Below are 27,592 nucleotides of genomic sequence, written 5' to 3' on the forward strand. Positions count from 1 at the left end.
GCTTCACTGTCAGCATGCTCCCAAACCAAAGACTTCCCGCTTGCACTTCCAAATTAGGGCAAGCATAATAATGTGCACAAAGCATTGTAAGGCCCGCAATCCTAAGAAAGCAAAATGCTCATGCTCCCCTCCTGCTAGGCCAGTCTGCCCAGAGGGTGTCAAGAAGGGAAGTAGCATGGGGGTGACTGTTCATCTGCACCCCTTCCAGCTGCACCACTGCTCGGCTTTCCAAGTCTGAGATGCAATTGCTACAATCGATGCTCTCTATAAGCATTGCTCTAGAAGCACAGCAATGCTACCTAGAGCCAGCGGTGCTATTTCAAATAACTAAAAATAGGAAAACCGAAGGTGCACGATTTTAGAATTATGCTGGAAACAGTGATGTCATGAATAAGCCAGAGTGTGCAAATGTTAGTGCAATTGCCTTGATGGCAAGTGGGCCATACTGGCTATTAACCACCAACCCGAGGGAACGGCCCGAGAAAAGCAAGGGTATAACCATGCACCGCAGGTTGCCACCACCCAGTACAGTACGACCGATCGGTCACTAGCGCCATTCCTGCCCCTAGGTGTTTGCCAAAAAAGTGTCAAGGAATGTGTACTGACCTGATTTCCCTGCTGCCTTTGTTAGTATGTATGGAATGTTGGGTGAGTGACAGAATGCAGCCTGTGAGAATGATGATGTATGAATGAGAGTTCTGAGCGAGTCAGTCGGTGAGATATAGACCCCTTGAGAGGATGCAGGTGCATGTTGCCCTAAGCTTGAATGTACTTGACTTGATGTACTTAATAAAATGTACAAGAACTTAATTAAAGAAGTTACCAGTACATCCCAAGATGTCGGAGTCCTCATTAGAGAACCCAAGCTTTACAGAATGTTTAAAAGAGGTTGGCCCTATGCTCTTAAGTGTGGAAAGCGGCATGGCAGCTCTCAAGAATGTGCAGGCTGACTGTGCATGAGAGGAAGGATAACGTTCATGTGTTCAGAGTAATGACAAAGGTTAATGGGCAATGGCAACCAAAGCAAACGTACAAGTGGTGACCAGAGCAAAGAACAACACGGGATATGGAAATGGAGGACGGGAGAGCGAGGGGAGTAAATGGAGGAAGGCACAGGACGGAATAGAAAGGCGGGGATGGAGGCTGCAGTGTCTGACACAAGTCCGGCGTTGGGGCAGGGCCACCCTGGCTATCGCCCAGGGTGCCATTATCCTCCGCCGCGCCAGCTCTGGTGAGTTTTTCAAGATCTCCCCCCGAGCTGTTGTGGTGCTAGGAGCCGCAGGTGCCCTATTGAAATTAAATGAGCCCGCTCTCGGGAGTTGTTGTGCCTATTGAACAATGTGACCTGAGGAATACGCGGTTCGAGTGGGGGAGGGCTCAAAGTATTTATTTTACTGCCCGTGGCGCTCCGGCCTCTAAGGCTGATCTTGGTCTGAGGGAAAGCTGAGATGGGGCTGGCGAGATGGCAGGTATTAGGAATGGAGGGAGAATGGTTTTACACCAGCATATGCAGCCTGGGTAGCAATGTATTCATACATCTCAACTCACACATTTTTGGCGGGTGTCCCCACTTTGTAAGCAGCTCTCTCACCTGCCAATCCCCTTCAACGCCCATGTAATCCAGTGGGCTTTCACCCACCAGAAACAAAATCTGGTGTTTTCACCCACCCACCCTAGAGTCTATCAACAAGGTCCCAAGATTAAATCTGCTTGTGTAGTCTTACCTCGTCTCCTCAACCCAGTACACTCCATTGCACATATCCTAAGGATCAGGCCCAAACAGGCTTGTCCGGTAGGGGCCTGGGCGACTTCATTGCATAATCAGCAGTTTGAGTGCCGGGAACAGCATTATGTGAACCAAGTGTCTCACCACGTTTCGTCATTGGCACCAAATGGCATGGGCCCCGGGGCGAGGTCAATCGTTACATTTGGGATACGAGAGATCAGATAATGTACATGATTCCAATAGTCAAGTATGACTGGGCAGGACCATATGATGTGGCCCGAGGGGCCGACCCCGTCACACTGAAGCAAACATGCGGGGGAATGTACTAAACCCATTCGGTGTAATTTACTAGTGGTGAAATGGAGCCGTTGAATTTGTATTGGATTTCCCTGTTACTTATGTTGTAAGGCACGGAGGGTATGCTTTCAAAATATTCATATACATCTCCAGTGTCCACTTGAGTATGTAGGTCTCCGGCCCAGTGAGCTGCTAGTCAAATTCCGTGTTGGGGATTCAGATGGAGTACAATATGTGTAATCTGGGGAATTCAGCAGGGTTCCTGCCCTGTTCCTCTTCCCCTGGAGTGGGGTTATCATGTAACCAGCCATCTCTTTGCCCAGCATACTTGGGCAGCTAGGTAGTAGGTGCGCCACGCCAAAACCGCTAGGCCACCATCATCTTTGGACGCTTACAGTATTTCCAGCTAGACCCTGGCCTTTTTACCCCCCACAGAAACCTGGACAGATGCTTATCCAAGTCCTTGAACATTTTCTGTTGGGAGCACATGGGAGCATTAATGCTAAATACAGTATTTTCTGTAGTGGGTTCATTTTGTAAGCATTAATACGACCTACCAGTGACAGTGGGAGCGTGTTCCACCTAGCCAGGTCTTCCGCAATCTTTGCCAAAAGAGCTGTATAGTTAGAGTGTCTAAGTTTCTGAATAGACTGAGAAATACGAATCCCTAAATATTTGATGGAATGCTCCTGCAAACGGAATGGGGCGCCTCCGCCAGGGTCCCATGGTGGATCTGGCCTGATCAGCATCACTTCAGATTTTGACCAGTTCACCTGATAGCCCGTCATGGGTCGTAATGCTGTAACAGATGGGAAAGGCGTGGGAGCGAGGCCGTTGTATCCCACAGGTAGACCAGTAGGTCGTCTGCATATAAGGAAATGCGATGCTTCTCCGTTCCCCTGAGCACGCCATGCCAATGTGGATCATTACGCAGTTTCTCCGCTAGAGGCTCAATGGATAGAGCATACAAGAGGGGGGACAGAGGGCAGCCTCTTCTGGTCCCTGACTATATGCCAAATTTATCCGAGGTGTACCCATTTGTGACTACAGCGTATTGGGGGTTGGTGTAGAGGAGGGTGTCCAGACATTTGGTCGACCTAAAACTGGTCGAATTACATTTGGTCGACGCAATTTGGTCGAAAACCAAATGGTCGAATTTTTTTTTAAATTATATATTTATTTTTCGGGTTTTCGTTTTTTACAAAAATGGGTTTTTAGAAAAAAAAGGGGGTTGGGGGGGGGGGGGACCACCCCAAAAAAAAAAAGGTGAAAATAAAAAATAAAAAAAATTCGACCATTTGGTTTTCGACCAAATTGGTTCGACCAAATGTCTGGTAACCATAGAGGAGGTGTATAAGCTTTAACAGCCCTGGCGGGAAGCCGTATGTTTCGAGGGCCTTGAACATGAAGTCCCATCTCACGTTATCATACGCTTTCTCAGCGTCGATTGTTGCAATTAATTCATCGGAATTCTTCTGCCATGCCAGGACATGGAGAAGTCTCCGGACATTGTCCACCAAGTGGCGACCAGGAATGAATCCAGTCTGGTCCTTATGGACGAGTTGGGGGAGCAGTCTGTCGAACCTGCACGCTAAACACTTGGCCAAGATTTTTGCATCTGCATTTATGAGCGAAATTGGCTGATAAGATCCACAGTCTTCTGCATCGAGGTCGGTAGGTGTCCCGAGGATGCTGCATCGGAGAAGACCGAGGAGAGTAATGGAGCCATACGATCACTAATTACCTTGTAGAGAGCAATTGGTATACCATCCGGACAGGATGCCTTCCCCCTGGACATTGATGCAATGGCCTGGGAGACTTCATCTACCGAGATTGGTTGCTCAAGCGCTGCCTTTTGTATGTCACTGATGATGTGCAGCTGAAGGGGGGCAAGGAACGTCGATGTATGCTCTGGGCAAGTGGACAAGGTTTATCATATAGCTTGCGGTAAAACTCAGCAAAGCGTTTAATATCATTTTCCTCTTTGAGCAACTTCCCTCCCTTGTCTCTAATGCTGAGAATGTGTTGGGAGGCTTGTCTCGTGCGATGGGGAAGCGCTATTAGATGTAGGGGGCCTGAGATTTGATTTTCGAGTCCCCCCGCCTCCCCCCCTGAGCCTAGTGAGTCGGGCATAAGTGTTAGGCTGCCACAGAGGTGTTGCTAGGGGAGGGCTTAGGGGGGTATAGCCCCAGGTCTTTTGGTTGTAGCCCCGGATAAAATTTCAGGGTCTACAACAAGTCTAGCTAGCCCCGAGTCCCGACAATCCCGACATAAGTGTAGCCCCTGATCTTTTCCAGACCTAGCAACACCCTGTCGTGCACCAGGGCAACTGGTGCCTTTGGAATCGTTGGTGGTTCGACCGCCATTAGCTGTTCCACTACGTTTTCTGAAGGCGCCGGTGCCGGTCTAGTGTTTTCATTGCATGGCCGCTGCTGTGAACCATAACCATTGAGTTCCGGCGGTCGGCGCGTTGCAACCCCCGACTTCTCTTCTGTGCGGTCTTTGGGTTAGTGGGGCTAGTTTTTCCTTTGTTCGCCTTGCTTATCCTCCCTGCCCTCCCCTGCCCTTGTCAGCTCTGTCTCCTTTTCTGTGTCCGTACTGCCTTTTGTCACGCCTTGCACATCTTTCTAATTAGTCCTCCTTGCCTCCTACATTCTTTCCGGTACTTCTGCTCTCCGCAATTCTGCTTTCCTTTTTTCTGCCCTTTCAGGTCTCCTTTCTTACCTGTATCTACGCTCCCTTCCTACGGGGTCATCTCTTTACTCTGGCGCTTCGCTGTTTCTCCTCTCTACTTGTCTCTCTGCTTCTGAGTCTCTCAACTTACCAGCTTTGAGTCTTCCACTCTTGCCTTTTCGGGTCTCCAAGTACAAGGATTTTGCTACTCACTGGAACCACCATCCCCCCAGTTCTTTATTGCCAGCATCAGTCTTCGGATCCTTCAGTTCACCAGAGCTAATGGGAGCACAGGAAATACTGACTCAAGGGGTTTTTTGTGCCTCAGGCTTTTTCCCCTGACCGGGGTTGTCTCGGGAAAGGGGTCCGGAGGCAGCTACTTCTAGGCTTCCACTGTGGCTTCCCCTCGAGGCAGGCCATACCTGGACAAAAAAAAGGAGCTCGGAGAAGAAGAAAGAAGACGTCAGCAGTAACCAGCAGTTCAGGTGAGGAAGAGGGAGCTTCACGAAAAAACAAGACATGAGGCACACACGTGACACACCCCTGGGAACCCGGGTCTGCTTGTGTTGAGCTTCTGTGTGTGCAATATCCGCTTCAAGCCTGTCTCCTATCTCCCGCCACCCTTTCAATTTGTGAGCCCTTTGTGAAATGCACTGTCCCTGTAAATGAGCTTTAAAGGCGTCCCAGCATGAGGCCGGGGTGTATCCTGTGGTTAGGTTTGTATGCCAGAACATGTAGATGTACTCTCCCAGGAGATCCGTAACATCTGGGTATGAGTGTTCTCGGGTTCAAACGCCATGCCGGATGCACCGTGGGTGTCAGTTATTCTAATGGTCATGGACACGGGGGCATTGTCTGATATAGCCATCAGTAGGATTGAACATTGATGAAGGGCACTCAACGGGCCCAAACAATGGTCCAATCTAGAATATGACCTATGGGGGTTGGAGTAGAACGTGATGTCTTGGCGGAGGGGGTGAAGGTGCCGGCAGATGTCAATGAGCCTTAGGTCAGACATGAGTGAGAGTAGGGACATTGCCTTGCACGGGTTAGGGGAGGACTGGAGTGGTGCGCCCTGTCGGTCCAACTTCGTACCAAGAATCGTATTCCAATCCCCACCCAGGAGTGTAACCTTCCCCCAAACTGGTGCACACTTTGCCATTACCTGGGTAAAGAACTTGGGTGAGTCTCCAGATTAAATATGCAGATTTCTGCTACTTCCACCCGTATGACTCCAGCTTCTCTGTAGGCACAGAGTATGGCACCCTTATGCTGGAAGTTCAGAAGTTATTCTCCGGCTGGGTATCCGTGCCCTGTGTATTCCTTCAATGGTATGAGTTCGGGTCTGGGATCCATAGCTGGTCTTTGAAATAGGTGGTAGATATAGGCCTCAAGGTCAGGGCCCTCTGCTTGCTCTGGGAGGCCAATGATTTGCAAGTTATTTTGATTTTGTCGAGGGCGATTTTCTTGGTCCTCGACTTTGGCCCCAAGGCGCTGCACTTTTTTGAGGCCATCAAGTGAGTGGCCGCTACTGCACAATTATCCTCGCGTGCACGGATTCTCTGCTCATTATCTATGGTCCACTCAGCCTCGGCATTGTGGCGAGTTTGCATGTCTTCAATTTCCCTCTTGATCTCAAGTACTGTGACATTAGTTTCCTGTGTGCTGTAGCCAATAGCCCTCATTTCCGTAAGCGGGGTCTGGAGCTGATTGTGCACGTCCATCTTCCAGAGTTGCCACGTCAGCCGGCGTTGGATTGGTGCGGCAGGGCTTCAAGTATTATCCCTTTTTTCTGCGCTGTCAACAAGGGCTTCTACCATGCCCCACTCAGGGGCTTGCTGGGTAATAGAGGATTAAGCAGAGTGGAGTGAAGCTATTGTTCTTGGGATTGCGAGTGTTCTGCAGGGGGTGTAGGGTGTGGCCTTTTTCTCCCAGCGTTCCCCCACCCAGTGGGCACCGCAGCTGGGTCCCCCGACTGCGACGTTGCTGGGCTGAGCGCGCTGTCTGGAGTTGAGATTTTGTTTGCTATCGCCCACACAGGATTGACTGTCCTTTCATTTAGATCCCTCTGACATCCTGCATTGAGTTGACGTGTCTGTTGCAAGGGGTTTAGATCAGTCCAAAACTTGTGATTATTGTGCTATCCCCCACTCTCCGGGGGTTGAGTGGGGGGGGGTCCACGGGCGCCTCCTGGCCACAGTTGTGCATGTGGTGTGAGGTAATTCGCCGCCTGATGCAATATTGGTAATTGGTTTCCGCAATAGTATATGTCCATCCAAGGGTGCAGTTGAGGTCAGCCAGCAAGTATTCTAGGTCCCCCGGGCACCGCTGGTGGACAGAAGAAGCAAAGGGATGTGTGGTCCTCTGGCTGCCGTAAACTGCTGTTGTGAGAGCGGTACTCCGACCCCCAGCACCAACGATCAGCACTGGGGGTGTTGTGCAGGTGCCGCAGTCTGCATTGTTACCCTGAACACTGGGTTTAGGGAGACTTCCAGATTGGGTTCTCAGCTTGGGGGCCCGGTCTGGGTCTTTTCACCACCCCTGTTAAGTGAGGCCCCTGGGTAAGTTTGGGGCCGTGGCTGCAGGCCCACGCTGGTCATTGGTCTTCCCTTACCTGCTGGACATAGTGTGACTGAATTGCAGAGCTGGGCTCATGCCGCGTTCCTCCGCCGCCTCCCGGTCTCTCAGCACTTCAAGCGCCTTCTCGCTCTGCTTGAATGCACACCAGCCCTTCACTATCCTCAGGCTGAGTCAGGATGCAGGCGGTGTTGTTGTGGGTTCTGCATAGGCCACTTCCGCACGGTGGGGACCACCAAAGCCCTGTTGGAGAAGCACACATTGCACCCTGACCGCTGCCTGCCGGGGGTGGGCGGCCTTATCGCGATTCAATTGTCGTGGCCACGAGGAGCTGGGCACTCGCTCATCTAGCTGCTGGAGGCGTAGCAGCGTCTCCCACTATTCGGCCCACAGGCGTCCGCCATTTGAGTTTGTAGAGTCGCGGTCATAGTGCTGCGTTTTCTGGTCCCCGGGCAGTGCAGGCTTAAAGAAAGGTGTCAGCCTGATCCCCCAGATGATGGTCTGCCTCTCAGTATCGTTCCCTCAGCCAAACCGACAGTCTGAACAGTGAATTTGCCTTCATTGGCCCTGCCTGTACCGGAGCCTCAGCACATCGCCGCCATTTTGCTCAGGGACACGAGCGCCGCCCCACCCCCCCCCACCCTCCCCCCAGCTCTGCACAGCATTTGATACATTCAACCACACCCAGAGGTGGACTGGCCCATAGGGAACTCTGGAGATTTCCCAGTAGGCTGCTGTACTCTGGGCCTCTTTTGTGTGGTATCCTATTTTATTTCTAAATGTCGGAATATGCATAATATGGGGCACCTTTTGAACATGATTTCCAGGCCTCTTTTAATTCCCAGTCCACCCTTGACCAATTGGTTGCTTAGCCTTCTTTTGAGTCAGCGGCTTCTGCTAACTCGTGGGGTGCTTTGAGGATCATCTTTTCAGTGCCAATCTCTTTAATCTCTATTTTAGCCTCTGGTTGATGACAATCATTCACGCGCAATGTCTTTTTATTTGCATGTAGGTAGCACCCCGATTGTCCTCTGATTGTGAGGGTCTGGATGCAATGTCAAAGGATTTTCATTTCTGAATAGAGAAGGGCGACAGACGGATGAATGATGTTAAAGCATATCATTACTTGTGATTTCGCTCGATCAAGCCAGTCTTCCCCATAAAAAAAGAAACCACCTTCATCTGATGACCAGATCCTTTGGCCCGCAGCTTTAGAACCAACCTCGCACTCCCTTAGATCAGCTGCCTAATTGGGGAGTGATCTCGACCACTCATCACTTAATAAAACTTCAGATAGCCACTGTAGTTAAATGTTTTCACCCACGAACCCTGTGCACATTGCTTGCTGCTCACTTTAGCATTTCGCACAAAGTCCAATTTACCAATGCATTTGCAGCCCGTTGTTTAGACTTTTAAAATGCGGTGTATTAAGGACTCCTGAAGGGCAGAATTCAGCACAGGGGGCCGAGGGGCGGGGGGTAGGGGGGGTGAAACGGTGTGGTCTGAAGGCGGGAGGGCAGATCACAGATGTCATGAATAGGCGGGCTTCAATCTGTGAGCTGTGCTTTGCCACTCTGTTGTCTTTTAGAGACCCCACAGTAGAGAGCAGTTCATGGGAAATGGGCCATGTGGAAGTCTCTTTGGTGACTTTCATGTGCGACCTTTCGATTCTTAGCCAAAGTGGTAACTGTTAATTGTGATGGGTCATATGGATTTAGTCCCCACAGCAGCCTAGCGGCAGTACATGATTGGTTAATTTGTCAATGAAGAGCTCAATTGAATACCTTTCAAAGCTGCCTACTTGTTTGACCAGCAAAAATTACTTTTTGCGAAGTTGCATTTTGTATCCATGTGTTGCAAAACATTTTGCCTGCTTGTTCCAAATATTGAATAAAGCAAGCAACTTTAATAAATGATGTAACCAACCCACCACGTAGACTGTCCTGTTGCCAGAAAATTGCCCCAACATCACGTGTACATTGGATATCCAGGCCACCATCTTTTTCCTTGCATTCTGTCATTTGCAGCTCTTCATTTATATTTGGAAAGCAAAGGCATGAGTGTCACAATGCAGCTAAGCACTGCTAGCAGTGGATGCAGCACTCACACCCGCACTCATGGAGGATACTAGATATCTGCATTACATCTCTAGGGGCTCCGTAGAGAAGAATGCTGCTTATACCGCGTTACAAATGAAAAGAAATGCATTCAACTGCTACCACGCTAGCAGTATAATTATGCTGTGCACCTTCTCATTTATTTCATTTGAATATATTTAAATGGTTTTTTTTTATAACGTTCCCAATACCGTACCCAAGTTGGGTTTCTAAGTGCAGATCCGGGATTCGAACCTCTGTTGCTCCGCATCGTCTTGCTTCCAAGACCAGGGCGTTGCCCCAGGACTAGCCTCCATTCACATGCAAATACTGCAGGCAACCGAAGCTGTCCAACGTCACATTTGGTATTTTCTTTGCATTCTCTTACCCAGGGCTCATAATGTGCACTGGCCATTGGCTCTTGGTGCGTACGAAATGGTGTGCTAGGTGAAATGCAGAGAACTAAGCGGGTGAGAGTCTTCATTCCTGGCTAGTAGCTTGCAATTTTAAATCTTTACCTCTGCTGGTACCTAATAGTTCTTGTCCAATAGGGAAAAAGGCATACTTTATTGCTACAACCATGCAAAGAAACAAACAAGTTATGGACATTTTGTGGGGCTTCAAAATCACTGTATACAGCAAGTAGAAGGGGAAAGTAACTACAAGTCTCAGAAAGCCAGTTCTGGGTGGAGGGGTCTGACATCTTTATTGACCAAATAGTACTAATATAGCTTTCAAAGGACAACTATGCAGAAAGCATTAAATGGTGATGTCAAATTAAGATGGGAGGAGATCTAGGGGTCATTGCAGAAATACTGCTGTACTCATTTACAGTTACTGCCACTCGGTTTAGGGTGATTACAGTGACTACATTTGCTCAAAGGAGAATTGGTCGAATTCATCTTTTTTTGACAAGTTGATTTTGCTGCATATATATATGCATATGCAGGGGAGACCCCCACAGCCCCTCCTTACCCCCTACAATAATTATTTCCCTAACCCCACCCCCCACCATATATATGCAGCAAAATCCATCAACAAAATTGCCACCAATTCGACCATATTTGCCACGTAGTAATTTGCCATTACCCTGCCACTCGTATCAACAGTAGATTTTCCTAATCATGAGTGGTGGTAATGTGGAGTTAATCCCCAATTATGGAGCCTTGTGGGACTCCAAGGGGAACTTTCAAGAATTAGTGTAGGTGGTTATGCAATGGTTTGAGATGCCACCCTCAACACAGGGAGTTCCTTCCCTCCCCAAGCTAAGTGTCAGACAATAAATGGTTAATGTCAGTTCTTTTATTCAGCCCTATCTCAGCCTCATATCATGCCCCTTGGATCCCACCCCCTGAGCTACCAAAGAGCCAAGAACCAGGCCGGTGAACAGGAAATGTATTTATTTTTATTTGAATTATAGGCAATAGAAATTGCATTAAACTACACACACCACCTTCTTTGTGGCTCACAATTCACTGCTTGTTACACAAATCACACAATTTAATTTGGGAAAAACACAAATCACAGTACTTTATCTCAATTTCAATTCAAGAAATAATTAGCGCTGGTCAGTAGACACAATTTACAATTTATATTTTTATTTTTTTATTTTGTAATTTTATAGTTTGATTTACAAACTTTTTAAAACCATAATTTACAAATGTAGTGCTGTGCAATTTCCATTTTCCTGCGTGCTTAAAAGGCTAGCAGTTGGGCTTGGAGATTGGTGCAAGTGCATATGGCAATTACTATTTCACCCACACCTTTGCTCAAAATAAACACAGGGTGATTTGACAGTGGGTTTTCCAGATACCCAACCCTCCTACTTTGGTCTGTATTGGAGAAGCTGAACAGTAAACATTGGGATGAATTGAGAATTTTGGATACCAAGCTCCTCTCCACTTAAAGGCCTGTGTTGGGAAAGCTGGCAGTTTAAGGATTTCTTGGACTTTTAGTTTAGGAACAAATACACCCCTCTTCCTAAAAGAAGTTGTGGTTAACAGGCAGAATTGGATTACCCAATTACATTAGTCTATAGTTTTCAGTGCAAACTGGAAATTAGCTCTGTTAATTTCGAATTTTAACAAAAATCGCCTGTGGTGTTCTGCCAAGGGGAATTCATTAAATTAATATTTTTAGTTAAATGGGCTAAGGATTTGCACCGTTTGCCGCCCCCCCCTCCACCAGTACAAAGGGAAAGGATTTATCTGTGAAAGATAGTGAGCTAAAGAATCTGGGTAAGGATCTCGTAACCAGGACTAATGTCCGGCAGAGGGACTCCCGGGACCCCCCCTCGTTTTTACATTATTTAAGTAACTTTGGGTCTCATCCTAAGCTACTAGGGGAAGCCAGATGTGGACTCCTTCCTCACTATTCTTAGAGAGGCACCGCTCCACCCTACGGATGAGGTCCTACCAGACCGAAACACGTGTCTGAGGTTGCTGTTGGTACTCTTGTTCAGAGGAGAATTGCCTGGCATTTTGGTGCTGGACTGCCCCAGGGCAGGACAAAGACTGATATGTTTTGATAGTGCTCCTCTGTGAAAGATAGCCAGCTAAAGAATCTGGGTAAGGCTCTCATACCCAGGACTAATGTCTAGCAGAGGGACTCGCAGGAACCCCCGCCCCTGTTTTTTGGAGTAGATGCCCCCACCTCGAAAGGCTCAAGTCTACTTAGATTGAAAACCTCTGTTTTAAAGTTCAGGAAATCCAGCTGCATTTACGAACCCTCTTGAAAGATGGGGCAGGGGTCTGGTCATTCCACTCTCAAGGATGGCCTCCAGCACTACGCCATAGGACACAGTCTGCGTTTAGGTCTTCACAGCAGTAGACGACTCCACCCAGAGGCAATCACTGCAATATCTCCTGCAACATCTCCTTTTGGTGTTTTCTTGTGGCTGTCGTATGGAAAGTTTTATCAGCTCCTTTCACTGTGGTAATTGTAGGAGCTCTCCCCTTTTTTTCATAGTGCATCCACTTTATATAGCAGTGATGACAGCATCAAGTTTACAATCACGGGCAACTCCCTGCAAGAGTTCTGGCACCTGGGATTGGACAGTTACCCTTCTCTCTCCTCCCATCTTCAGCCCTTCTCTAAGGATTGGTTCAATAGTCAGGACAGACATATGGCAACTTCCCTTTGAAATACCCTTTTGTTTTCAAGTAAACTTTTTGGCAAAAATGAGTTGTGGCAATACTTTACATATTACTAGTAACTGCCATAATATATATATTTTCCGATTCAGCTAATCATGGGAATTAAATAAAATGACAGCCATTTCCGCATCATGTTGCATGGCCATGTGTCAATTTTCCACCATTTGCACAAAAAGTGGAATAATTAGGAACATGTAATTTACTTGCAAAACACCAAATTGTGCCCCCCACAAGTCCACCAACTCTATAATCCGGGGCATGTTCGAAAACCCAATTCAGCTGTCCATTACAGTTCCCTAAGTCTCGGGTGGATGATTTTTATTTCAATAAAATGGCCTGGAAACTATCTATAAAAAAAAAAATCCTACATGTCCTACAGTGTGATTTGTAGTTTCTGAGAAAAAGCAAAAATTGTGACAGTCCAATACATCTAATGGGAATCTTCATATGTACAAATATGAGCTTTCCTTCCTCCATGCCTTTTGCCACCCTTGGCCAGCCTGTAACAAGATTTTTTCTTCTTTTATTATCCCCTTTGTTGTTTGAAGTTGGTAGCTGCCGGTTGTAAATCCTGGGGTCTTGGCAACAGATTCCCCCTCCCCACATTCCTGTCATGCACTAGCTAGAACATTTGGGCTGCTCAGACGTGTGAGAAAACCGGTGTCTCGCCCACTAATCCTAGTGGATCTCACTCTCAGGTGGCCAGGGCACGACCGCCGTTTTTGTATCCAGTGCAAGAGACTCACCTGCGTGAGGGGTCCTCGGGGAGTGGGACACTGTATGGTGAGATGCAGTGTCTCTTTTTCCTGTAACATATTTACCCCATCCTATCAGATAGGATACCTAGGAACGTTACCCCTCGTGCCCCCTTTTCCTGCACAAACAATTTCACATGGGCAACCCGCTCTGGGAGAAAACAGACTAACACCCGAGCAGTATACCTGATCAGTCCCAGTATAATGGTCATGCAAGGTTGGGCAATAACTGACCATCACTCGCACCGGACTTCCATTAAGCTTCCCAACACAGATAAAAACGGAGCACGAAAGCACACTCTGAGCGAGGCAAAGTACACGAGGAAACAGCAGTTTTGAGATGGCAGCTGAAAGAGAGAAGAGAGACTGCAAAACAGGAGGGGATCGCAAGGAGGGAAGTTCCCTTGACCTTTTTGACAAGTTACTTTTCAAGAGCCCTCAACATTAGAAAGCATAAGACCAGGAAACCAGGCTGAGGAATCCTGTATTGTGTTTGAAATACCTGGGGCCCTCCCGCGTCCCTAATCAAGGCGGGGAGAAGCTGCAGCCACCATGGTACCATCCTCTGCTCCAAGAACAAAGCTGCATCCATGAAAGCAACACAGCTGGTGAGTTGTGGAGACTGATACAAAACCGGTCTGTGTTGAAACCAAGGTTGCAAGCAGCAACATTGTATGGCGAGCGCCGAAATGAACATTGTTAAAACGTGTGTGATAAAAGAGGCAAGTAAAGTTGAAATGCTGATGAGTGTTTGAACTTTGAAGAGACTTTGATACATTATCTTTGACAGTGTGGTCCGGCACTGCGTGGGTGCTCAATCGAAGGTCTCTGTAAGATGTTCAGCTAAGAAGTGGCAGAAGTGAAAGTTAAAAGAGACATATTAAGAAGAGAACAAGGAATTGGGAATCGAAATGGTCGTGCGACGGGTCAGGCAAAATCCTCCATACAGTCAAAAGTCTTTGATTTTGATATAGTAAAGAAAGTTTGGAAAATGAGAGAAATTTGGTTTGAGCCCAGCGGAGGGGGGCCGAGGGTGAACAGTGAATCACCAGAAAAGTTGTGCATAGGAGAATCCTGAATAGAAAGGAACTTTGACTGTTTGTTTGTGACATCAGGCCCTCTGAAATAAGAGACTTTGAATACCAGACTTTGGCAGAGAAGGTCCTGATACTGAGATTTTGAACTGCAGCCTCATGCTAGAAAAGCCAGAGCATGTGCTAAACTAGAGTGTGCCGCCTTGTCCTGTGCTAAAAACGTGGGGAATGGAAGCTAATGGCTCAACTATCCTGACATATCTTTTTTTGAACACTTTTCTTTTGTATAACATTGTTTCCCACACCATTTGTATCTTGAAGTAAGGATTGGCAATAGGTTTATTAGTATAGGCCCTTTTATTTTGACTAGGACTGCGTTCTTTATTATTTGATGGTCGTAGCTTGCTCCCATCTTTAGATTTAGGATTAGATAGGTGTTATTCAAACCCAATTGAAGTAAAATAAACACCCTTGAACCATGATCACTTGACTGTCTTCACTATTTGATACCATATCTTCTTTACAGACAGCAGGTCTAGGGAAACTTGGTTTTCAACACCCTTCGGGACACATTTTGTTGCATTTGTAAACAGTTGAGATGCAAACCATGCTTTCAGTGGGGAAGTCCTGTGAATTTTGCCCAGATGCCCACCGTTTGTCCTTGGCTGAAAGGAACTCACATATTGCATTTTCTAACTTCAGCTTTGATTCTTTGACATACGGTGTGTTTTCAGGGTTCACTTTGCTTTTGCGCTGAAAGTACAGGGCTATTGCTTTCAGTCATTAATAAAATACACTTTTATCTACTGTTCATTTTTCTGCTGAAAAGTGAGTCTGAATTGTCACAGTGCACCACCTTTCGATGGGTGTTGGTTTCAGTGAAAATGGTGCATTTATTTCACAGCCAGTAATGTGATGTACTTTTCCAATCTGCACTTGGATTACATTTGTGGTTTAGCTTTCTCTGGATGTTCACTGCAGAAAGACACTTGCATAGTCTGACTCTGGACTAGAGGAACTTTTCATGGCAACAGTTGTTTTTCTTTTCAAATATTTGTGGTATTGTGCATGTGAAGCATAATATACATTTCTTTTTGTCAACACACACACCATGTCCTTTCCCTGACATCTTTATGTTGGCAGGGGAACATTTTCTCATGTCTTGCTTTAACTTGCAAACACAAATGCAAAGCCAGTTTGCTGTCAATGTTTACAAATCCTGTTTTTCATGTGAAAGGGTTCTTTGTATTTCTTCTGCCTTTGTTAATTAAAATGCTGCTTTTCCTTTGCTATTGGCAGGTAGGCCTTTTTCACATGGCCCTTCAGTTCCGTTGGTTTGGGGCCTTTGATTACACCCCACAGTTATTCTGAAGTAATTCATCCAGTGTTTGGAGATAAAGTGGAAATAATGCCTCCAGTTAAGTGCTGGATGTATTTTGTCCACTTTACCTCCATACGCTTAGTATTGCGGTGTGGTAAGTGGCAGTAATTCAGTTATCACCACTTTTTACTGCAACACCATTGCCGTAATGACGCCATAGTCCCCTTCCTGAATTACAAATTTTAGAACCAGAAAGCTGGCCTAAAATCTCAGCTTCTCCACTGGACCAAAGTATGTGATCCTGGTCAAATCACTGTGCTTTGATTTCCTTGTGTGACAACACTGTTATTTGAAGTGCTTCTTTAAGGAATTCACTGCTGAGTCCCAATCATGCATGGATTCACAGCCTGCAGTGTATACAATATGGTTGTATGCAATTTCATCTCTGAAATCTAATATTGCTGTGTATACGATATGTTTTGAGCCACTAAACGCCCCTTTTTCCAACATATTTTAGGACTGGTGCAATAATGTAAACAAACTCCAATCCTAGAATATGTGGGGAAAGTGTTGGATAGTGGCTTAACATATATCGTTTCACCAGTGGTGTTTCTTTCCAGTGCTGAAATGACTAGATAGCAATAATATGGATGTATACAGTGCATTTCACAGGGTGAACTGTCACTCCTCTCTTCATCAATTTTGAGCCATGATTCCCTTGTCATATATGAAGTGAAAAACAGATACTAGAATGTTAGAATTGTGGGTGTATGATGGCGATTTGAGGAGCGAATGAGAAGCTTGTGTAGAAGACTTGAAGGGCTGTGCTTAAGGCTAAGCCGCATCTTTCAAATGCAGAGCAATGCAACAAAGCATCCGAAGACAGTAGTCGCAGTAATGAAGAGATACTGTTTCTATTAAAATTACACAATGATGGTTACCAAATCGCTGGTGCACTGCATAGCTTTCTGGGAAAACCTCAACCCTGGAACTAACCCCCACACCTCCTCACCCCCCATATTATTGACTAACGCACGCCCTGTGTGGAATGTAGCAGGAGTACTTTGAATTCGTGTTCTATGGATGTGAGTGGGCGTATAAGCTAAAAAGATGACCAACCACGTGTCATTTTGGGACGATATCTTCATTCTTGCATTTTCCCAGACGTTTTCAAATTGATCTGTTACTCATAAAGTTGCCCAAATCGATGAAAGTTCCTGCGCACGTTCAGACCATTATTCCCAACAGATCAGCCCAAAGTGCGTGCAAAGGACGGCGCAGCGCTGTATAAAACCCAGTGCTTTAGCATGTCCAACGGTACACACTTTGAGTATGATATGATTGGTTATTTATAACGAGGTTCATAACCAGAGGGTTCTAAGGGCGGACCCGGGGATCGAACCTGTGTTGCTCTGTGTCGTTTTGCTTCCAAGGCGATCATGTTGCCCCTGAGCTATCCTCCCGAGACTTAAATGCGGGTACAAGTGTGGCTGGACTCGTCAACACACCAAAATAATTTGCAAATCTTCGCTGATATTCATTGGGGTTATTCCGACCAAGGATGTATTTCAACTCTTTGATGTGAATCCCAGGGTTGCCAGAAGGTGGTGCCATTGCCTTGGAAAAGTTGTCAAAGCCTAGTATTCCCTGAAGCAAGACGGATGCTGGAAATACTTATGCAGAAACAAAAGGCGTTTGTACTGTCCAACCTGGGGTCATATAAAGATATGTCTGGGTCGAGGTAGTTTGCAGAAGAATAAACCTATATGGGCATTGGAGAAGGGGGGGCATGTCACAATACATAAAACTCATACAGACTACCAGGCTATTTCACAAATAATGTTTGAAATTGCCTCGTATCCATATTGGGCTCTGAGAAAAGCAAATTCTCTGCCCTTGTCTCTGACTTGGCAAACCAGCTTTACACAACTTCAGTCACAATGCGGGATCTTGCAGCAGTGCAGGCTAAGCACAGCTCCGTCTTCCCATAGGAAGCGCCCTGCCTGCGGAGCTCACCTTCTCTTGAGCTGAGGAGACGCTTCGCCTGCAGAAGCCCCGTTTTCACCCACAGCAATAAACCCGACTCTCGGCTGTAAAATCGGCACAGAAAAATAAAACCTTTGAGCAAATTACTGTTCAGTAGCTGGCTGCACTTACTAGATTTCAATACAGAGGGTTTAAGCCAAGTGCACAGTGGCCCGTTGTTGTAGGCTGGGGGGGCCATGTTATGCAACTTGCCTGTGATGCTGTCGGTGTCCAAGCACGTGCAATGGCAATGATCGGATCCCATGGCGTCATGCTTGCCCACGACATCACTAGTATTGTGACCTTCTGGTATTGAAGTTGCGTTTGTTGGAGCTGTGATGAGCGCTGCTGGTGCTCGCTAAGCAATACTACACCTGTACCAATGTCTAGGGTCGCATTGATCCAGGACTTGCGGTCCTTCTGCCAGGCTTGCGTTATGCGCAGGGGTAATATAGAATCTATGATGTGCTATGATGTACAGGTTGAGTCGGCCTGCAGGTTTATTTGGTGGCCCTTCAGTAAAGTTGGCAAAAGAGCCCAATTCCACGTGACACATTGATAGTGGAGAGACCACTTATGTCAACATTTTTAGAGGGCACTGGCACCTTCCTGACGCTAGGACGATCCGCGGAATGCGGCGTGATATGATGAAGACCATGATGAAATACTGTAGTTACTAGACTGAGAAGTTTTCGGGACTCTTCTAAATTCAAAAAGTTCCTTTTATCAACATGATTGGCTAGGAGTTTGGCGTTGGGAGTTGGATCGAGTTTGCGCTGCCACAGAGAAGCAATGGTCTTCAGGACGTTTCCGATGGGTTTCAGGCATGGACCGTGTGATCGAATGTATCGGTCTACGAGAATGAGTTGCAACATACTTGACACAATCTTCCTGCAGAAATAAAGGTTTGGAATCCTACCTGGCCCTATGACCTCTGCATATTGTCTTCAGTTCCACTACGGTAGCCAATGAAGTCCCTAACACCGATGTCCTATGCTGATGGCAACATGATTTGGTAACCAGGCTCTTGTTGATTTACTCTTCGGAAGGCCTAGTTGCACGGGATCCGCATCGGCCAAAATGAAGGAAATAATTTGACATACCCTCCTCGGACAATCCAGAAAAACAAACTAATCCCTTCAAAGTTTTCAAATCAAAGAAGTCTCTTTACCACAGAACTGGCCTGCAGTTCCATTGATGAATCGGTGTCCAGGGGGACACCTAACTTGTAACTGTTGTGGATGGCTAAGGTTGTGTTCCCGATTAGTGAAGGTCCGCGATGAAATGGCCAAGTGCCAGCAGGCTTACCTATGAATCCAATCTTTCGATTGGGTTATTTTTCAGATAATTTGTCTGCATACAATTATGAAGAATTAACAGACTGTCCGGAAATATTTTTGAGCTGCCAATGTTAGGTTATATACTAAATATGAATTGTCCATTATTAACATGATTTTTCATCTTTTCCCACCAACAAAGACTCGACCCCTTCCAGGGCCTTAGTTCTACAGCCAGTCATTTCTAGTCTTTCCAACTGGATGTGATGCATCCTCAAAAGCCACGGGCATAGCCGAGCACCAGGGCACTGTTGCCCCCACGCCACCAGATGTGCCTGACACGAACATCTACAGTTCATTTTATTACTGCCTCTGTTCTATGAAGGGTCTCCCCCGGCCTTTATGGGTTCTAGAATGTTACCACCTTATGCATAGATTTGTATTTGGGGAGCCACTAACCTCTTGACACGTTTGGCGATGTAGGAGAAATGTTATACCAGGTGCAAGTTGGACAAATCGCGAGGGTTTGCAGAAGACCTTTGCAATGTTTAGACATAGATCAAATTCCCTTCCTCTACTGAAAACATAAGATTGACTATGCAGAAGGCAGCCAACATGCTATCTCCTCCACCGCCGAATTGTAGGTTTTGTCAGTCCTCTCCGTATTCCCAACACCCACCTGCCGCTGCCACACTCCCATAACCCCTCCACTTATCAGCCAAGCCAGTCGGATCGCGATCGCCAGACCCGCGTCCCTGAAAACCCGGACATCTTCCATGTGGCACTTCCTGGTGCAGTTATGTGTGTTGCATTTCCAGGTACGAACAGAGGAGGATCTATCCCTAAAAATTGCAGGCATAAGACCGACTTTACAGATTTAAGCGAATTTGGCAATATTGCTAACCCTAACCAGGTATTAATGAATTTTCGAATAGTGTCCCAAATTGGAATGGAGTGCCAGGTATTTAAACATTTATGGAGGGCAGGAGGTCTACTAATGAGCCAGAGAATTTACTTGTTTCGACCAATTGAATAGATTGAGAATGGTCCAAAGGGTTAAAATCCGCAAGGCTTCAGCAATCTCCATATTCTGATTGTCCTGGATATATTTGGTAGCATATTGGGCCACGTTATTGGTGCAAAATTTGGTATTTGCAGTTTGCATTTTCTTTTTTTTAAAGAAAACTGGCAAATTCTTCCCTGAGAAACTATGTAGGCATAATTGAAGTTTTACTTGCTTTGAATCGTCAATCCTATAAAGTTCTTATTAACTGTTAGACGAGCGCTGCAGACCATCACTAAAATGTTCATTATGTTGAAGTTGTCTTTATTGCAATGTTTTGAGCATGCCTGATGCTTTGTTTGAATATCGGGGTTTTAGTTTGTCCCTGTGGCCGTTCCACATTTTTTTCTTTTCTTAGAGGAGCTAAACAATGGCTTAAGGGTGGTAAGATGTATTGTCCTAATTGTCAGTATATACGTGTGTTGTATTCGCCATCAACATCTGCATGAAGGGCAGCAGGTGATGAGACTGCAGAATTAATGTCATCTGTGAGAGAATATCTAGCTGTTTATAGGGTCGGACTAGCCTTTTGGGTCAGGGTGATGGCGGATTTGGCCCTGGGCATTAGATAGTTCAAATTTGTTAGCCAAGGTATCGGACCATGTCAGCAGAACAGGAGAATGAAGCCTAAAGGTAGACTTGGATATGAAGGCGAAATCCAGTTTGCGCCCTCCTTTATGAGCAGGTTTCGCCAGCATGTTGGAAAAGAAGTACATTGTCTAACCTATTAAGGGCTTTATAAGGCAGGCGATCTGACAGATGTGCATGAAACAGATGTGCATGAAAATTAGAATCTCCTGAAGCAGCCTGATTTTTTTTGTTCTTCAGATCAGTGACTATATTTAGAAGAAAAAAAATTAATAATGGAGTCCTAGTCTGGAGGCCTATAAACGAGTCAAAAATGTAATTGCTATAACCTGCTATAGTGTGACATAAGAGGTTTGTACGCTTGAAACACTTGTGTATAGGCGTGTTATAAATGCCAGATATATCATATATTTGGGAGCTGAAGATGACTGCTAGACCGCCTGCACAGACAGCTGGTTAGTCCATCTGTTCACCATCAAGGCCTTGTAATTTGGGGGACCTATGCCTATCACGATTGGGGCAGTGCCGTCATCAAGCCAAATCTCACTTAAAATGCTATGCTGAAAGTTATCTGAGCTAATGATGTCAGCAATCCCAATGCACGGTGTAATTTGCTGAGTGAGCATCCATTAAAACAAAGGAATGCGTAGATGGTACTGTGTTCAATGTTTTCAGTCTGCCCACCAAAGGGAGTCTACGAGGCATGTTATAAGTAACACGTTCTTGCAGCCCTGATATTTCATCCTTCATGAGAAGTTTAGGATCCTATAACAGCCTGGACCGGTCAGATTGAGTAGCAGAAATGTCATGGGCTCTAGGCTAGAGCCTTGATTTTTCTGTGATCTGCCCATAAAGGAAGACTTTTCTTAACTTTCCTGTGATGTGAATCCAGGTGTTCTAACCCATGATTAAGCTATACATATCCTGGTCTACTTTTGGCCAATATTGTTTGGAAAATAGCAGTGTGCTTCACTTACAGAGAAAAACATGCTCTCATGAGGCTATTGTTTGGCCTCAACCGAAATTAGTGGACCATTCAGTGTGTATATATTGTATTAGCACCCTGGTGGGAGGAGGCAGCCAATCAGGTGGCAAGGAACGTGGGCTTGAACCGCTGGTGAAAGCCTGCATTCCATCTCACCTGACGGCCTGCTCACCCCTCCACCATCTACCCCAACCTCTGTCCTGTTATTTTTTTCCCCCCTCAAACCCACTAACTTACCCATCTCTGCGGCTCTTTCCTCTCCGCTCCTGCAGGCTGCCGTGGAAAGGGAAGAGGAGCTCTGCACAGAGCCCCTCTCCCATTTCCATAGTGGCCATCTTGGAAAAGGATTTTCCTTCGTACAACGGGACGCTGTGCGCGTCTGTTGTACCAAAGAAACCTGGGGTGCTAACGACCTGAAGCCACTGTTCCAAGTGCTGGAATGGGTGGCAACGGCCCAGAGCCCTAATTATCCACCCTTGCTTCGCTTGGACCAATGACCTGGGCTGCCGGGCCTTAACCCCCGTTCCAGATCTAGGAACAGCCGATTAACATCATATTATTGTTGCTCATTAGATTCCTAGAAACTGAATCTCTGGATTCATCAATTTGCAGTAAATTCTCGCTATCCAGTATGTTTCATTGTCCACATTTTAAGCACAACATGGAGGTCATTTAAATTTGATTATCAGCGTTTATTTCATGTGACATTTTGAAAACATATTTACATGTTAAGAAAGCTAGAATAGGGTATACATATAGCATTCATTTAGAGCACCACATCATATCACCAGCTAATGTTTTGCTTTAGGATATGATCAGCAAGTGTACTGTTTACCCTATCTGGAGGCAGCAGTGCCTTTTAATATGAATGTCTAGTGTTGGCAAGCTTTGATGTGCAATTTTCATCTTTCAGGCCTGCTGTACTGAACAGTGCTGAAAACTTCACCGTTTTAATCAAGAATAACATTCATTTCCCAGCATTTGATCATACAGTGTAAGTAGAATTGCTCCGGCTTCTGTGTGTTCATGGGCGCTTGGCATTGGGCAGCTTGGACTGGAAGTGCGGGAGCTCTAGATCATAACGCCACAAACCCGCAGAGCCCCAGAAAAAGTCTGAGAGAACCATGGCGCATTTTAGAGACTAACAAAGTGGGTGCTGCAAAACAAGAGCTACTCCAATTTAAAATGTAAAACTGGGTCTCTAGTAGCAGTGTTTTGGGCAAGTCAGGCACGCATCTCTTTAATCTTTCAGCCCATTGGGGCATTTCCCGGTAGCCAAACTAGCCAGATGCCCTCTGCACTATACCCCCAGATTTTTTTTTTAAAAAATGTTTTTATTTAAACTAACAAACCAAACATTACAACTTTGCGGACGTTCGTAATCAAACAAGCCAATCAGTTATACAATTCCCTCCTTCCCCCTCCCTCCCACAAACTCCTGTACCCCCAGATTGTGGCCAACTCAACAACTAAATGTGCATATTGACTTTCCAACAGGAAAAATATTGTACCCGGCTTCAACGTATCCTGCACGTTTAACAGATTCACCGATCCGCAGTGTCCCATTTTTCGATTAGGAGACATTTTCCAAGCAACCAGAGAGAATTTTTCAGAGGTGGCGATCCAGGTGGGTAAATGTATCCTGTGCTTTAAGAACTTGCACACTTTCTATTTCCATGTTCAGTTTACTGTACTTCAGACTGCAGAAAACACCACGAAAGCTAACGGGTAAGGTGTATATATATGCAGCTTGATGAGCACCTCAAATGCAATTGAATAAATAAAAATTAATAGAGGTCTACATATCATGAAGACTTATGCAAGGTCCACATTGTTTGGGAATATAGAACCATTAACTTTGATGGTAGATGAGGACTGGACTGACGGCCCATCATGTCTGTCCAACACCAGTGAAAGACAGGCAACCACTCTTGTCCTTAAAATATATTTTTTAATTCTAAGTTTGACGCTGCACCAAAAAAAGGGCAGACCATCTTTGAACCCTCCGCGTTGACATGATCATACTAATGCGCTTATTTCGACATCCCCTCAGCCGCGTCCTTCTCTACCAAACCCACCCACCTCTCCTTTGCCCAAAAAGGCACTGGAGGAGGAGTTTGGCAGGGAAGAGACACAGATAGCTGGCTGAGTTTGATAACTGATGGGCTTCCTCCTCCCACTCACGGCTTCCTCTCGTAATTCAGTGACTTGTTACTGTAGGTTCGGCGACATGGCATGCACGGCCAGTACTGTGAAAAACTCCTTTCCAAGTGGGCATGACGGGAGGAGGCAACGGTAAATCCGATGCAGCCGTGGTGGTCCTTAGCATACTTCCCAGGCTTCAACGAAAGAACATTTGCATTAGACTGTTCCCTCAAAGAGCTAATGATTCAATCTCCTTGTGAGCACTCTGTAGCAGGTAGTGGTTTGACATGTCGTTTGACTTGGATTCATAATATGGACAACTGAACACTGTTTGTTTTATTTGCTTATATAGCGCGCTGAACCCTGAGGTAGATAGGCGCTGCTTGTTCTGGAGAGGTTACATACATGTACAGTTAAAGAAAATACAGAAATTTACAGGCCAGTATAGTGGTGTTGGTTTGGATACAGTGATAGTTATTTACAAAATTAAATAGTAGGAACAGTGAGAACGAAATACAGGTGTAAACAGGTTGAAGGTTGAGGGAATGAGTGTTAGATGTTTAATTTGAGAGGGTGTATCGGTGTACATGGCCAGGCACATCTATTGGTCTGCATTAGGGATCTTCGCGCTTCTCATGAAGTGGCATAACCCGATTTCTCACTCGCCATTATTTGCTTTTTAGAGTAGGGTCAATCGCACGGACTATATTAAGCAACATGCTCTCTGAGATGCTGAGGTGTTTTTGCCTTGCATTAAGGTGTTCTTTCAGTTTCAGGCTCTGGCTGAGTTTAAATTGTCTTTCTTTTTTTTTTCTTGATCTATCTCAATCATGCAATACTGTTCTGCTTCAATATTCTTTCTGAGAAGCAGTATCATTTGAACTACACCCCGCAGTAGCGTGCTGTTGTAGAACCGGAACAGGAAAAATTGATTTATACCCCATCACTGATTTAGGGGCTAAATTTCAAGTCAACTTTGTGCTTCTCGGGTGCCTTTTAAAACCTCAGCTCACATTTTCTGACCATGGCTGTGTGCGTTCTCGGATTCGGAACACCGAGCCAGGCGAGCTTGCATGATTTTGCAATAGTCAGCAGGCAATAGAAAAACCGGCCACAGCTGTTAAGCACATGGTTGTGTCCTCAAGGTATGTGTGGATACGGATTAGCTATTGACAGGCTCATGATCGCGTGAAGGGCCTGAAGCATCTTCAGTGTTGAGCATCTGCCTAACCTTATCCTGGCGGCCGGGTCATCAGACTTTAGTCATCATGTTTTTCTTGGCCCCAGGCCGACACTACTACAGCTAAAGTGCTTCATTTGTGCGCTTCAAGATCTGAAAGATAATGTTTTTTGTGGAGAGTTCCACATGGCCTCTACATTTTAGGATTTGAGTCTCCAGTTAGGGATAGGGAAGAAACTTGGGTTAAGCAGTGAAGGTGTTTTATGGTTCCAAAGGCCCAGAAACCTATGGTGTAACAACGTTGACCTCTGGGCCCGGTAATAGTCAGATTCTGTAGTTGCGATCTGTTGGATAAACACTAGGAGATTTCCTATTTTCTTTAGATCTCATTTTGTCTCTGTGGATTGCGTGGTCAGAGACGCCTACTCCCAACATTAATTGGTCTAGTTATTATGGGATATTTTATTTTATGGTGGTAAGTGTTGAGCACCAGAGTTTGGACAAGGGGAGCGAAAGGAACATTTAACAGTTGCTAGCTGCTCTGTAGTGTTTTTTTTTATGTCATGCATTTTTGGTGCATTTCCGAAACCAGTTGATTGCGCTTTTCCTCCTTGTAGAGCGTATGATCGTGCGATTGATGTTATGCCAGGTCCAGAGGTCCCATTTGGGAAAATGTACTCCCTAAAGGTGAAGGAGACATTGAAGGCTTCTGTGCAGGATAATTTACAGAGACTTCAGCAGGGGCTTTGCTGGTTTCACTATCCAAAGGGAAATCCGAATTGTGTCCCTTTTTGTGTATTTTGTGGGTGTGAATAACCTAACAGTTAAATAAGTGTTCTCCTTTAACTTTGTTCCTATTTTGCGGTCTGTTTGGGATGCATCCGTTTCTGCGGGGGATTATTTCCTATATGGTCATAGCCCTGAGTGGAAGGCGGTTTTCAGAATACCATATGAATTATTATTGGCGACAAGGTTTGTTTTGGACCTAAATAAATGTAATCCTTCTCCCACTCGTTATGATTACATACTGCATTGCATCAGTTTTCAGAGCTATGTGGATTTGATATTTTCAAATATTGTGAACCAATTTGTGATGGCCATTTCTAGACAATATTTGGATTTATTCTCCTTCTGCGAAGCATCAAAATCCCCTACGGGAAATGTTCGAACTACTGCATGAGAACATGCTTTCTACACACACAACCTGCAAAGTGTACATTTGAGCAGAAGGGTTTATTCTTTATTACATTGGGCCGTCTGTTTATGATGATGATGGCTATCTTGGAGTTGCTTTTCCCTTCATTTAGGCTTTTGCAATTAGAAGAAGAGTAAAGAAGCTGAGCTTGATTAGAGATTTCCATTGTGAGCATCAAGACCTGAAGGCCTTTTTGATACTTAATAAGGCTTTTTCATTTGGTCCAGTGATGAGTGGCAACGTTTTGCATTGAGGGAATTGAAGTCCATCTTTTGAAACTGAAAGATTGTGTGCAAGAGTGACGTAGAGTTGGCTGATGTGAGAAACCAAAGGGTGTCTCACCTACTAGTCTCCGGAGATCTCTCGGGTGACCAGGGCACAGCCATCACCTTTGGATCCAGCCCGTGGGGGTGGACCAGTGCGGGAGGATCACCTGGGTGAGGGGTCTTCGGGGAGTGGGGGGTGAGCTGACCGATGGTGAGACGCGGTATTACCCCCCCTTTCCCGTACACATGACCCATCTTATTTGATAAGATTCTCCAGTGTCCCAAATCTCCCTCCCCTTTTTACACAAACACTGGGCCGAGGAAGAGGGCGACTGAGAGTAAAGAGGCTAACCCCTAATATCTCATTGGACATGTCCCGCTTATCAGGTCAGGAAAAGTTAGGCACTTGACTATCAAATACCAATTAGCTCTCCCAACACGGATAAAAGGCGGAACATGGAGACACACTCTGAGCAAGGTGGAACACGAGCAAGAGCAGAAATACCAGGGCGGAGGTGAACCTACAGGAGCAGAGCGATGGACTGAGGGATCAACGCAAAGGTTAGAGTCCCAGGAGTTCCCTGCAGGCGGTTGTTGCCTCCAAAAGGCAGTGAAAGACCCATGGAGAAGACCAAATCTCAGACAAGAAGACTGCATTGTGTTTCAAGGAAGCCAGCGACCCTCCGAGGTGAACGGCAGAGTTTGTGAGGCGAGGCCAAGCCTGTGGTATTAACCTTGACTCGTGAATTAAAAGGTAGCAAAGACGAGAAAGAAATGCACACAGCTGGTGAGTTGGTAAGCGACATGAAAGACCGGTGTGTTAAGGAAAGATTGAAGTTGCAACAGTATATCGCAGAATTGAATGCTGCACGCCTGTGGATGGGATGAAAAAAAGGCAGACCTGTGATGAACTTTGAATTACCGATAGCTGTGAAACTAGCGATACTGAGTAGCGGAGTGGTCCGGTGAAAAAGTAGGCCACTAAAGTCTCTGTGAACGGTGAAATGGTTTTGTTATGAAGTGATAAAGTGAATGAGTTATAAAAAGCAAAGTGATCAAAATTAACCCTGGGAGAAAAGGGGAGGAGTAAAAAGGTGAGCGTTTAACTTTTTGTGCTTTTGACATCGAACAACCCAGACCAAGAGACACTGGGCAAATAACACGAGTGTGAGCTAGAGGGAAAGTCTAAGTGGTCCTGCGGAGGTGTATTGTAAAAGCCATGCACATCCGAAAG

The 27,592-nt window shown here is 45.8% G+C and overlaps 1 protein-coding gene across 2 annotated transcripts in view; it reads left to right on the top strand.

Annotated features, from left to right (window-relative positions):
• Positions 1-27,592, top strand: part of P2RX7 (purinergic receptor P2X 7) — a 356,033-nt gene that overhangs the window by 201,896 nt on the left and 126,545 nt on the right. For both annotated transcript variants that reach the window (XM_069619560.1, XM_069619561.1), the window contains 2 exons: positions 22,486-22,566; positions 23,070-23,199. In XM_069619560.1, coding sequence (XP_069475661.1) covers positions 22,486-22,566; positions 23,070-23,199 — 211 coding nt within the window. The remainder of the gene's footprint in view (positions 1-22,485; positions 22,567-23,069; positions 23,200-27,592) is intronic.

Source organism: Ambystoma mexicanum, chromosome 10 (genome assembly GCF_040938575.1).
Source record: "Ambystoma mexicanum isolate Mex_15411 chromosome 10, UKY_AmexF1_1, whole genome shotgun sequence".
Taxonomy (NCBI): domain Eukaryota; kingdom Metazoa; phylum Chordata; class Amphibia; order Caudata; family Ambystomatidae; genus Ambystoma; species Ambystoma mexicanum.